Source organism: Seriola lalandi, unplaced genomic scaffold (assembly GCF_002814215.2).
Source record: "Seriola lalandi dorsalis isolate HSWRI2012SDOR001 ecotype SW California unplaced genomic scaffold, Sedor1 jcf7180002054373, whole genome shotgun sequence".
Classification (NCBI taxonomy): Eukaryota; Metazoa; Chordata; class Actinopteri; order Carangiformes; family Carangidae; genus Seriola; species Seriola lalandi.
In genome coordinates, this window is record NW_019524926.1 from 47,051 (window position 1) to 60,313 (window position 13,263).

General features: G+C 45.4%; 1 protein-coding gene across 1 annotated transcript; it reads left to right on the forward strand.

Moving 5' to 3' along the window:
- The first annotated feature begins 1,112 nt into the window (after positions 1-1,112).
- On the forward strand, positions 1,113-12,386 carry pak6b (p21 protein (Cdc42/Rac)-activated kinase 6b). Its single transcript, XM_023408792.2, has 12 exons — positions 1,113-1,220; positions 4,033-4,199; positions 4,869-4,925; positions 6,049-6,120; positions 7,060-7,326; positions 8,097-8,675; positions 9,242-9,688; positions 9,827-9,960; positions 10,056-10,182; positions 11,159-11,284; positions 11,359-11,493; positions 11,722-12,386. Exons 5-12 carry the CDS (start codon positions 7,120-7,122, stop codon positions 11,887-11,889), a joined length of 1,923 nt encoding a protein of 640 aa, XP_023264560.1. The 5' UTR covers positions 1,113-1,220; positions 4,033-4,199; positions 4,869-4,925; positions 6,049-6,120; positions 7,060-7,119; the 3' UTR covers positions 11,890-12,386.
- Positions 12,387-13,263: the final 877 nt, after the last annotated feature.

Genomic DNA, 13,263 nt, shown 5'->3' on the forward strand with positions numbered 1-13,263 from the left:
GATGTTTTTCCGGTCACTGCTGAACGCCGGCGGTCGCTCCTCGTTGTCCGTCCTGTCGGAGCTGAAGGAGCAGCTGTCAACACTTCACCACTGAAACATCAGCTGTTCATTGTGTCTGCTGTTGATCTTTATATCTGTGTTTATATCTGTTATATCTATATCTGTGTTTCATGTCTAACTAAATAAAAAAGTTGTTTTATAGTATTTTGTTGTTTTAATTTCACCCAAAAATAAGATCAGGAGAAATAAACTATATGTGTTAAAACAACCAAATCATCATGAAACCAGAAGCTGGAAAATCTGAAACAAAAATGGACGTGAAGTAAAAATCTGAATATAAACAAGTTTTGAACTGTGCCCAGCAGAGGGTGCTATATTTATGTATGTATGTATATATATATATATATATATATATATATATATATATATATATGTGTGTGTGTATATACTCAGGTGTTGTCCTGGTGACTTGCAGCTTGTTCCCATAGCAACAAGTTGACTCCCTCTAATGTTCGTCATGTTTCCTGTTTTATTTAACTGGGATTGAATGAATTTAGTTTCTGTGAAGTTTAAACTGAAGTGAGAGGAGTCGGGCTGTTTGTTGAGTCACCTCCTTCCTCCGCCTGAGGGGAGAGCAAGGCATGCTGCAGCCTGCAGAGAGAGAGAGAGGGAAACTGTCTTTGTTTCATCACCTGTGTGTGTGTGTGTGTGTGGGGGCTGATATTTTCAACATATTTCCAGGTGACTTCACACTTTAACATACAATAAAGTCCTTAATGTTCCTCAGTATGACATCAGTCTGTTTCTGTCAGTTGCTGTATCAACAGACCTGTCAATCACTTCAGGATCAACATGAACATCCAATCGTTCCTGGATCAGTGATCTGACCTCTGAGGAGGCGGGACCCTCACTCTGTCCTCTGGTCGCTGATCGGAGCTGCGCTCGTGCCAATAAAGTTCATTTGAATTTGAATTTAGAGACAGAAGCAACAAACTGTCAGTCAAACTAAACTCCGCCCGCTCCTCCTTTTTCCCTTCATACCTGAGACAAGGTGAGACAGGGACGAGTGAGGTGGGGGAGGGAGAGAGACGGGGAGGGAGAGAGACGGGGAGGAGAAAGAACGGCAGAGACAGAGAGTCACTGTCTGAGAACGACAGCAGTAACCGGCCAGAACGGACTCACCTGGACTCACCTGGACTCACCTGGACTCTGCCGGAAAAGTGAGTGCGTCTATATTTTTCTACATGCTGAGTTCAACCTGTAATGGTTCTACACAGTAATGTGTTAACTAACTTCAGTTCTCAGCAGAACCAGGTCCATGGTTCCACGTAAAACCTCCAGTGAGCTTGGAAGAACCGTTTAGAGAGAGTATCACCAGTTTTCTTTTGAAATGTTCTGTACCAGAACTCTGTTAGAACCCGTTTACTTCACCACAGAGAACTTATGTAACGTGTTCTAGATAACGGTGTCCATAAAAAACAACCCTGTGATGGAGGTTCTCTACATTACCAGGCTCTAGAACCCTTATGGAACAGCAAAAGAACATCAGATTCAACAGACTGTTCTTAATAAAGTGGTTTTTCAGACTTGAGCAACAGCATAAATTCCAGTTAGGTTCTGTAAAGACACAGGATGAGAGAACCCATGTTGAATATAGAACACCTTTGATAGGTGCTCTTAGTTAAAAAAAAAAAAAAAAGGGTTCTTCCGAGCACCAGAGTTTTTCAGGGTTGTATACTTGTTGAATTGTTTTCCCTCCTTTATAGAACCTCATTAAAACCTTAAGCACCAGGTTCATAAGGTTCTATACAGAACCATTGTGGAGTTTTTTAAGAATAAATGAATGAAATCTGACAAAGTAAAAGTTCATTCCTCTAAAAAAAAAGTTCTACCCTGTATCAGAAAATGGTTCTTAGGGCTTGAATTATAACAGAACGATTTTCATAACCCAGTTATGTTCTTACCTAATTTTAAGAACACAGAACATTGGACCTCACTGTGCTGTAGAACCTTTATTTAGGATTACCTAGGCAATTGAGGATTCTTCTTCTTTTTCTTATGGAACGCTAAAAAACAAATAAAGTAGTTACATACCAAGGGTTCTAGAGCAGCAGGAATGGTTCTTCAGGATTGTTTTAAAGATTTAAAGTTTTCTAAACAACACTAGGTTTAACTTGTTCCATATAGAACCTTGATGGACCTGGTGGTCTGCGGTTTTACAGGGACAACCATGTGAATGGAGATTACTTTTTACCACCTTAAAGAACCTGACTGAGTGTTCTGTTCAAACTGCACTGGAAGAACCTTATTTTGGTTTCTTAAAGAACCCTTGTTGTTGAGAGTGTGTGTTCTTATTCACAGTGTCTTGTGAAGTGTTTACCACATCTGTGTGTGTGTGTGTGTGTGTGTGTGTGTGTGTGTGTGTGTGTGTGTGTGTGTGTGTGTGTGTGGCAGTAAGCTGATCTTTATGAATGGAGGGTTTGGTGTGAAAGTGTAACTGATCTGAGGTCAGACGTGTTTCCTGTTTGTGGCTGTTGAGTCTCAGTGTCTCAGAGTCTTTCTGTGATTATTTGCTGTTAAACTGTTTATTGTTCTTGTGTGTTGATCATTATGAAGCTCCACCCCCACAACTCTGAGCCCTGAAAACAGAGAAACTCTGCTGGACCTTCTATTTTGAAAACTCTGGGGTTGTGTTTTATTTTGAAAATTCTGGCATTGTGATGTACTCTGGACAGACAGAAACTGAGACCTTTGTAAACGATGAGGTCACACCCACAGTCTCTCCTGATTGGCTCTCATCAGCCTGGACTACCAGTGGTGAATACAACATGATGAGCATAGCAGACAATCTACTTCCTGTTTACACCGGCTCGCACATGCTCAGTATAGCTGTCTGCTTAGGTGTGTGTGTGTGTTTTCAGGTGTGTTAGTGTGGATGCAGCCTCAGTTCAGACTCAGACATTTCATGTTGTTTGAGTGACGACCCTAAAGCTCAGAGCTCAACTTTGACCTTTCAGTGCAGTTCTGCTCGTCACCTTCCAGAACCTTAAAGCCTCTCTCCAGCCTGGTTCTTCAAATTTGGTTCTTCCCAGAACCCAGAACTGTGTCCAGGATCCGGTTCCTCATGTGGATTATTGGGTTCTCCAGGTTAGGGTTCAAACATCTTAAAGGGACAGTTCTGTTTTTTTGACGTGGGGGTGTGTGAGGTCATCATATATAGCTGGTACATTACGTGCAGTAGGTTCTGGTGAGTGCGCTCTCAGTTAGGAGATCCAACCGGGGTTCCAGCAGAGCGTCAGATTGATGAGCTGCTGTGGGCGGGGCCACTTTTAAAGACGCCCCTGAAACAATCCAACATCTGTTTAAATGAAGCTTCATGTGGAAGATTTTCATCTTTTTCTCCCTGTGAAAACTACATTTTTCAACTGCGGAATAATTGTATTCTACGCACAAGCGCACTGTATTACTCTGTAGGTCAGCTGACTGAATCAGGAGGCGGCGTGATACAGTGCGCTTGTGTGTAGGAAGTGTTGAGCTCAGAGCGCCTCATTACCTGAAGCTCCTGCTTCTGATTGACTGATTGGATGATGTGACTAAGCAGGTGTACAGGTGTTCCTAATAAAGTGCTCATTATGCGTACATCCGTGAATCTATTGCCGCAGTGCATGCTGGGATGGTTCCAAACACACTTACCTCATGTACCTGCAGTCACATGATCAGCACTCAGCCAATCAAACTGCAGCTGATCATGGTCTCAACCCTCTGCTGGTTCTGTCTTTATGTCAAAATAAGAGCAGTTCAGTCAGAGTTAACAGGATCATGTTAGCCTGATAATTGCTTTTTAGTCTGGATTAGTTAAACCTCATTGGTGGAACAGGACCTGGTCCCTGATGGAACGGGGTCATGGACCAGAACTGCATCAGACCACTTAATAGTTTGATAGTTCTGGTGTTGGACTCCAGCTCAGAGTGAAGGCCCTTATCACACCTGGACACACCTGAACGTGTTGTCCTCTGGTCTCCTGGTCTACAGGACTGCGGTGCAGCAGGGACCAGGTCTCGGCTGCTGTGATGTGGACCAGCAGGGACCAGGTCTGGACCAGCAGCCTGAGAGGTGGGTCCAGGCTGTGAGTCAGTCTGTTTCCTGTCGGACGACTCAGACTGGAGCTGTCTGGTCATGTAGGGTGTTTGATTCCTCAGGTATGTCAGTCACACCCTGATCACACACACACACACACACACACACACACACACACACACACACACACACACACTCTGCCTCAGTGTGACGTTTCTTTATACACAGTTCTACCAGCACCATCTTAGTTCAATAAGCAACAACAGATTATGATTAGTTTGTTTATTTCATCATTGATTTGTCTACACCAACACAAATAGTTCCTGGACCGGTACTGGACTGTTGCTAAGCAACACATAAACATGTTCCTGACCTGCACAGTGACACTAGCTGCTACCTCGTCTCCTCGATCCCTCAGGTGTCTCTGAAAGATCCACCTTCTTCCTTCATCCTCTCCTGACGAACAGATATATTTATATGAAATATTTTCATCTTTGTTACAATCTGAGATCGATAACGACGTTAATGTGACGCTGATTAACGGTTAATAGATCAGCTGTGAAGAGGAGTGATACCTGGAGTTAAAAGTCTATCAGCTTCATGGAATGACTCGTCCAATCAGATCACTTCAGAACTGACTGTTCTTTAATGAGGATTAATATGTGAATCACATTTACACGATTTAAATCAGATCATGTGACTGTGAAGACACTGGAGACAGAGACAGAGACCGGGTCAGAAACCAGAACCTGAGTCCACATCAGACTGATCTCCTCCTTCTTATCTTTCAGGACTTTGACTTGCTGCTCACTGATTGGCCGAGACACCTGCTCCTCACGGACAGACAGGTGAGTCCAACAAACTCCTAACCTGGTCCAGGTCCACCTCAGACCCTGTCCTCTCAGACCTCAGACCCTGTCCTCTCAGACCTCAGACCCTGTCTCCTCAGACCTCAGACCCTGTCTCCTCAGACCTCAGACCATGTCCTCTTAGACCTCAGACCCTGTCCTCTCAGACCTCAGACCCTGTCTCCTCAGACCTCAGACCATGTCCTCTTAGACCCTGTCTCCTCAGATCCTGTCCTCTCAGACCTCAGACCCTGTCCTCTCAGACCTCAGACCCTGTCTCCTCAGACCCTGTCCTCTCAGACCTCAGACCCTGTCTTCTTAGACCCTGTCTCCTCAGATCCTGTCTTCTCAGACCTCAGACCCCGTCCTCTCAGACCTCAGACCCTGTCTCCTCAGTCTTCAGACCTCAGACCCTGTCCTCTTAGACCCTGTCCTCTCAGACCCTGTCTCCTCAGACCCTGTCCTCTCAGACCTCAGACCCTGTCTTCTCAGACCCTGTCCTCTCAGACCTCAGACCCTGTCCTCTTAGACACTGTCTCCTCAGATCCTGTCCTCTCAGACCCTGTCCTCTCAGACCTCAGACCCTGTCCTCTCAGACCTCAGACCCTGTCTCCTCAGACCTCAGACCATGTCCTCTTAGACCCTGTCCTCTCAGACCCTGTCTCCTCAGACCTCAGACCCTGTCTCCTCAGACCTCAGACCCTGTCCTCTCAGACCTCAGACCCTGTCTCCTCAGACCCTGTCTCCTCAGACCCTCAGACCCTGTCCTCCTCAGACCTCAGACCCTGTCTCCTCAGACCCTGTCCTCTCAGACCTCAGACCCGGTCTCCTCAGACCCTGTCCCTGCTCCAGTCTGACTCACTTTCACCTTCACACCTCAGTTTCATCCTCACAGTAACCTCTGACCTCTGACCTCAAGTCTGTAGAAAGACTGGTTCACATGTGGGAACTGACGTGTGTTTTTTGTGTGTGTGTGCACTGACACTGATCCAGAGTCTGATCAGCTGACTCCCCCCTCCTCCCTCCTCCCTCCTCCTTCCTCCTCCTCCTCCACATCCTCCACCGCTCCCACTTGACAAACAGGAGGAGGAAACTCTGCTTCATCGTCTCTGTCTGTTTCCAGGACGAACCAGACTGATCTGAAGCAGGCAGGACTTCTTCTACCTGAGGTGGAGAGACACCGACTCACACACAGGTGAGAGAGAGAGAGAGAAAGAGATTAGCTCTAAAATACAACTGAAATAAATCTGATTTTAAAAACACACAGTTTTCTTTTAACAGATAAAAGAAACATTGGAAATTCAGAATTGATCATTTAAATAAACCCATGAAGAAGAAATGACCTGTCACATGTCGATCACATGATCAGATTCATGTCGTCAAACAACCTGCAGCAGTTTGAACCTGAACCTCAGGCTTTTACTTTGAAATCCTGATGGATTTTCACATCCTGTTTTTAACCTGATGATGATGACGAGCTGAGGACTCATACGATTGGCTGATGAGTCTGATCTAATTTCTCAGTTTGACTTTGAGCTGAATCAGTTTTGACTCCTGCTGTTCTTCATCTTCATCATCTTCATCTTCACAAAAGCTCGTTATATAATGAATGATATTTAATGGTGATGACATCAGAGTGTTCAGACTGCAGATACATGAGTCTGAAGATTTTACCCATAAGCCACTGGGTTCATGCAGAGTGAATAAGACCAGGACCTGGTCGCAGACACTTTAACAGACAGACTGAGTCTAAAAAAAATGGCTGATGGCTGGAATACTGGAAGTTTTACTTTGAAGAGTGAAACAATAAAACAAAAAATTATCAGCCATGTTTTCCTGTTTCTTGTTGTTGGTGCTGCTGGCCGGTGCAGGTATCACTGATTGTTACCATGGTAACACATCCTGACTGACACAGACACCTCCAGACTGACTCAGGTCTGAGACCACAGACCTGAGTCAGTCTGCAGGTGTCTGTGTTTGTCACTCTGCCCCCCAGAGGTGAGACGGTTTAATGCATCACTGACAGGTGAGTTCTCATGTGGGCAGTTTGACAGGAGGGAGGAGGAGGTCATGTGACTCTGCTCTCTTTACTGACACCCTCTGCATGTGTGTGTGTGTGTGTGTGTGTGTTCAGTGTGTACTTTGATGTGTGTGTGTGTGTGATTGGAGCTGCCATTGCTGTGTTGCTGTGGCGATGTTCCGTCGCAGGAAGAAGAGGCGAAGGCCGAAGATCTCGGCGCCGCAAGACTTCCAGCATCGCGTCCACACGTCGTTCAATGCTGTCACGGGACAATACGTGGGTCTGCCGCTGCAGTGGCAGAGCGTCATCGACACGCTGAGGAGGCCACGCCCCTTGGTGGACCCCTCCAGGATCACTGAGGTCGAGCTCGGACCCAGGAAGGTCAGGGGTGCGGTTATCTATACACAGGTGTCTGGTGTACAGGCTTCATCAGGGTCGTTCTGACTTCATTAAACTGCAACTCTGCATCACAACAATAGTGACCTCTGACCTCTCACCTGTGCTGAGTCGTCATTGGTTAACTGTAGTGAAGCTGCTGGCGGTGCGTTCACTGGTTCACTGTAAATGCCGTGTTTGAGCCTGAAACCTGTTTCCATGCTGGTCCTGTCAGATGTGTTCTGTCTGATCATGTGACCTCAGGTGACCTCAGGTGACCTCCTCACAGACACGCACCATCACACAGGTGTGTGTCCTCACTGGTGTTCCACACAGTGACATTTACACTGGATTATTATTGGATGATTCATCACAGTGACCTCATGACAGTAGAGTCATGTGACTCAACAGAAACATTAAATGTGTAGAATTAATAAATTAACTAATTAAAGTATTAATGAACTAAGAATTAATTCCAGTTACAATGAAAATATAAACAATGAAGTGATTCATTTTTCATCTGTCGGTTTCATTTTACAACTGAAACCAATTCATGTTTCAAATCAGAATTTAACCATGAAATTTGTTCATTTGAACTTTTTGAATTTTAATTCAAACTCAAAAAGTTTCAAAATATTTTTTAGAAATTTAGAAAACACAATTTAACTAAAATTAATGATTTCATTCTGAAATCCAACTCTCTCTAATCTTCACGTATTGATCATCATATTATTGATCATGTTTTTCTATCTGACTGAATATTTAAACTCCTACAGACGATCGTCCGCGGCAGCTTCATCGGTCATGGCGACTACATCAGTCATGTGATCTCTGAGATGAGCCATCTCTCCGTGTCCAGCTCCAACTCTCTGCGGCGCAGTAGCCCGTCGGCACGGAAACGGGCCCGGTCACTGGGCCGACTGGGAGAAATGGTGGAGGACGAGACGTACAAGTACGAGGAGCTCAGTGGTCGTGGAGACCATGGGAAGAGCGACGGGAAGTCCACCTACTGGCAGGACCGGATCCAACAGGTCCGCAGGGAGATCGGCAGCCCCAAACTGAACGGAGCTCTGCAGAGAGCCAAGTCCCACCGCCAGGTGGGGTCTGAAGCCACACCCCCCACACTTGGTACACCTCAGAAGACAGGTGGGACAGGTGAGACAGGTGGACGGTACGCCCGCAGTGAGGGGGCGGGGCTAAGACAGAGGCCGGCTTCCTGTCACTACAACCTGCAGACCGTGGAGACCGACAGCAGAACCCACCTGAGACTGAAACCAGCTGTGAATCACCTGCCGGACCTGCTGTCCTCCTCCAGACAAACTCCCAGAAGGCCACACTCTTCGTACGACCTCAAGGTCAGACAAGTCCCACATTAAGTGAAATATTCTAAGGTACTCTTAGATACTCTTAGCTTAGCTTAGCATCAACACTGGAAACAAGGGAAACTGCTAGCCAGGGTCTAAAAGCAGCTTCCAGGAAACAGTCAGACACATGACCCTCCTTAAAACAGTGATCTGATGTTTTAAATCTTTGTTTGTTGTTAAATAAACATGATGTGTTGGTTCAATAAAACTTAAATTACATGAAACAGGAAGAAAGAATCTAAAACTTACTGCTGTAAAGGTAAAAGACAGAATATTCGATTCTACGCTGATGATTCACACATTTACTTTCCTGTGAGATCCGGTGACTCCTCCCATCCACAGTGGACACCTTGATGATGTTGATGATGAGCACAGGTGAACAGGAGGTTTCAACAGATTGTTTTATAACCTTTGTTCTCACTGATCAATGACTGGATCAGTGTTTCATTTTCTACCATTGAACAGAGAGAAATGATCAGACATCAGTTAATAATCAGTTTATCAATAACTTGACCAGTTGATATTGACAGTTCTTCTGTCCTCCTCCTCCCCCCCAGCTGAACTCTACCTCCTCCCCCCTCCTGCTCCCCCCCCCTAACAGCACCAGCAGTCCTGTCGTCACAGGTAGAGGTTTACCTCAGCGCTTGCTCCGCCCCCACTCCAGCGTTAACATTACTCCAAAAACACCCACTCCCCTGATTCAGCCCAGCCCCTCCCCCACCGGATCCCCAGCCTGCCCCCCCGCTCGGCCCCGCCCCTCCTCCACCCAGCAGACAGTGTCCAACGGAGGTGCTCAGACTGTGACCCATGAGCAGTTCAAGGCGGCGCTGCAGATGGTGGTGGACGCCGGAGAGCCGAGGATGAGTCTGGAGAACTTTGTGAAGATCGGGGAGGGGTCCACAGGTGTGGTCTGCATCGCCCGAGAGAGACACAGTGGACGACAGGTGGCCGTGAAGATGATGGACCTGAGGAAGCAACAGCGCAGAGAGCTGCTCTTTAATGAGGTGGGGCGCAGGGGGTGGAGCTTCACGTTTACTCATAGTTTTACCTGGAAGCTTACAGAGGTCACGTGGTGATTGTCAGACACCTGTTACCTGCCTCCGTGTAACATCATCAGCTCACCTGTCTTTGTCTGGTCTCAGGTGGTGATCATGAGGGACTACCGGCACCAGAACGTGGTGGAGATGTACCGCAGCGCTCTGGTGGAGGAGGAACTCTGGGTAATCATGGAGTACCTTCAGGGCGGCGCTCTCACCCACATCGTCAGTGAAACCAGGTGAGCAGGAAGTCAATACACCTGCCGGTCAGGTGGATTGTCTCAGGTGTGATGTGATTGTGATCCGTGTGTGTGTGTGTGTGTGTGTGTTCCAGGCTGAACGAGGAGCAGATAGCGACGGTGTGTGAAAGCGTCCTGCAGGCGCTGGCCTACCTTCACGCTCAGGGCGTCGTCCACAGAGACATCAAGAGTGACTCCATCCTCCTGACTCTGGACGGGAGGGTAACACACACACACGCACGCACGCGCACACACCGATCACAAACATGTTTTAATCGTCGTAGTAACAGCACAGTGTAGAAAACGTCTGGTTATGATTGTTTATCGCACATCCAACCAATCAGGAGAAGACACTCAGAGCTCCTCACAGGAACAGAGCTCACACTCTGACACAGAAACAGAGGATGAGATATTTACAGTATTTTATATACATATATATTTAACCAGGTGGAGCAGGTTCCCAGCCTGGGGGTCGTGCCCTCTAAAGGGTCACCTGATAATTCACAGCTCAAAGTTCAGGTTCACTGATCTGGATTCAGTTTTTAGACTTTTCTTAAAAATTTAATTTGGGTGAAATATTGATCATTGATCAGTTATTGAAATGAAACAGGAAAAGTGTCTCTTTGTTTAAGGAGACCAAGTATCAAACTCTGAAGCTGCAGTTCCTCTAACGACCACTAGAGTCTGGCTCCAACAGTGAGTCAGTCCCCATAGACTCCCATGTTAAAATGTTCAACTTTACAGCAGAAATAAACATGTTTACAGCCTGGTACAGAAACTGTTCTGGTCTCTAGAGCTAATTTCCTCCTTCATGACACCTGTTTATATAACTCACCTGTTTATATAACTCACCTGTTTACATTTTATTAACGACTAAAGTTATGGAGGATTGAGGGTGTGGCCTCTTTGAGTGACAGGTGGGTGACGGTATGCACCTCACCTCAGTCTCAGCTCCACATACGCCCCTCCTCTTTGACCATATTTGGATTAGATGAGAGTTAATGGTGATGTCAGACACTGCCATGATGGCGACGGTGGAGCAGCTCACTTTGAGCTTCAGAAACATGTGGGTGACATCACAAAGATGACGGCCATCTTTATTTACAGCCTGTGGAGGAGACGCAGCTCCACCGTGAGAAGGTCTCAGGATGCTAACAGGTAAAAAACACCTGACTTACCTGTTCTTCTTCTTCTGCAGGTGAAACTGTCAGACTTTGGTTTCTGCGCCCAGATCAGTAAAGATGTCCCGAAGAGGAAGTCTTTGGTTGGGACTCCGTACTGGATGGCCCCCGAGGTGATCTCCAAAACACCATATGGTACAGAGGTAAGAAGGGAACATCCAGATGCAGATCCAAATCCAGATCCAGGTGACCTCTGACTGTTTCCTGTGTCCCTCAGGTGGACGTCTGGTCTCTGGGGATCATGGTGGTGGAGATGGTGGATGGAGAGCCGCCATACTTCAGTGACACACCCATCACCGCCATGAAGAAGCTGAGAGACGAAGCAGCACCGAGCGTGAAGAACATCCAGAGGGTCAGACACACACACACACACAGACACACACACACACACAGACACACACACACACACACACACACACACACACACACACACACACACACACACACACACACACACACATCCTTTCTAAACATTGCAATAATCATCAATAGTTGTGAAAATGCTAACAGGCTAGCATTGGTTTGTGGGGTCCTTATCAGCCTGGCAGTGTTTGATGATGTCACGCTCACCTGTGCTCAGGTGTCTCCCGTGTTGAAGGACTTCCTGGGCTGCATGTTGACTCGTGACACGCTGCAGCGAAGCAGCGCCGCCACCCTGCTGGAGCACCCGTTCCTACTGCAGGCCGGGTCACCGCGCTGCCTGGTGCCGCTGGTGGAGCAGCACCGCAAACGCATGTCGCTCTGCTGAACACCTGAGACTCACCTGAGACTCACCTGAGACTCTAAGATTGCAGAAACTGCAGGAACTCTGGTTTGCTTTGTTTTGTACGAACAGAGAACCATCAGCTCCATCTCTTATTGGTTGCTAAGAAGACTGTCAACTTCAGCAGCCAATCACGTACCAGTGCTGCTGTAAGCCCCTCCCTCCAGCTTCCAGAGCAGCATCGAGGAATTCATCTGATTTTCTTTATCACTTTGTCTAAAACATCAGGAAAATAAAAAATAAAATTATGAGTATGAACACGAGTTTAACAAACAGGTGAAGAAAAAATGAATCTTGTTTGTATGTTTTTATTGGTTAATGCATGTACTGAGTATTTTATTGATTATTAATTATCTCCTGTGATGATGATCAGTGATGAGGAGCTCTGTCTTGCACAGAAAGTGTCTTTGCACATGTGAGTTTCATTTTTTTATCTTTATGGAATGTAAATGTTAATAAACTGAAAATGTTTTAAAACATCAGATTCACTTCAGTCTGACTTTATTCAATGTGACACTCAATCAAAAACTATATACATATAAATATATAAATATATATACATATATACTGTATATATATATATATATGTTATGAACCTATGTCTTTATCTATCCAGAGGATGTATATATGTGATAATAATATATCCTCTTAAACATATGGTAACATCAACATAATTATGTCATAAGGAAGAGTATAGTAAGGCATAAAAATGTCATAAAATAATAAGTCGTAAAAACTTCAAAAACATCATTATATAGTAAGGCATTAAAACACCATAAAATGTCATATTAAAGTAAGGCATAAATACATAAAAAAACATCAGAGTATAGTAAGGGCATAAAAAAACGTTAAAAAACATTATCGTATAGTAAGTCATAAAAAACTTTAAAAATCATCAGAGTATAAAAAGGCAGAAAAACGCCATAATATAAGAAAGTGTAAAAATTTTAAAAAACGTCATAGTATATTAAGGTGTAAAATGTCATCACGTACCACTGTGATATTCTCATCTTCAAATATGCCCTGCTCTTTCAGCTAATCAAATGCTACCATGCCTAAATTGGTTGTCTTGGAGACGTAGCCTCGCGGAGCGCACATCAAAATGACCTAATATTACTTAATTTCACTCACATATTGGTATGGACATGTCTCTACCATCCTTATCCAACCCTTGTGTTCAGCAGCCTAAGACAAACACCTGAGCATTTTCAGCAGACAGTAAACTTATCCTGTTCAAACAGTCCTCACACACACACACATTCATGTACTTATGTTTACAATTTATATATATTCATATTCCCTTTGATCTGGGACTGTTTCCTCCTCACACCTGAACATGTCTCTGAAGTTATAGTTTGA

Excerpts from the sequence above, each read along its gene's own strand:
- pak6b (XM_023408792.2), top strand. The coding sequence starts at position 7,120 with ATGTTCCGTCGCAGGAAGAAGAGGCGAAGGCCGAAGATCTCGGCGCCG. Across the intron at positions 10,183-11,158 it reads TCCTGACTCTGGACGGGAGG|GTGAAACTGTCAGACTTTGG; the intron begins GTAACACACACA and ends CTTCTTCTGCAG. Across the intron at positions 11,494-11,721 it reads GCGTGAAGAACATCCAGAGG|GTGTCTCCCGTGTTGAAGGA; the intron begins GTCAGACACACA and ends ACCTGTGCTCAG.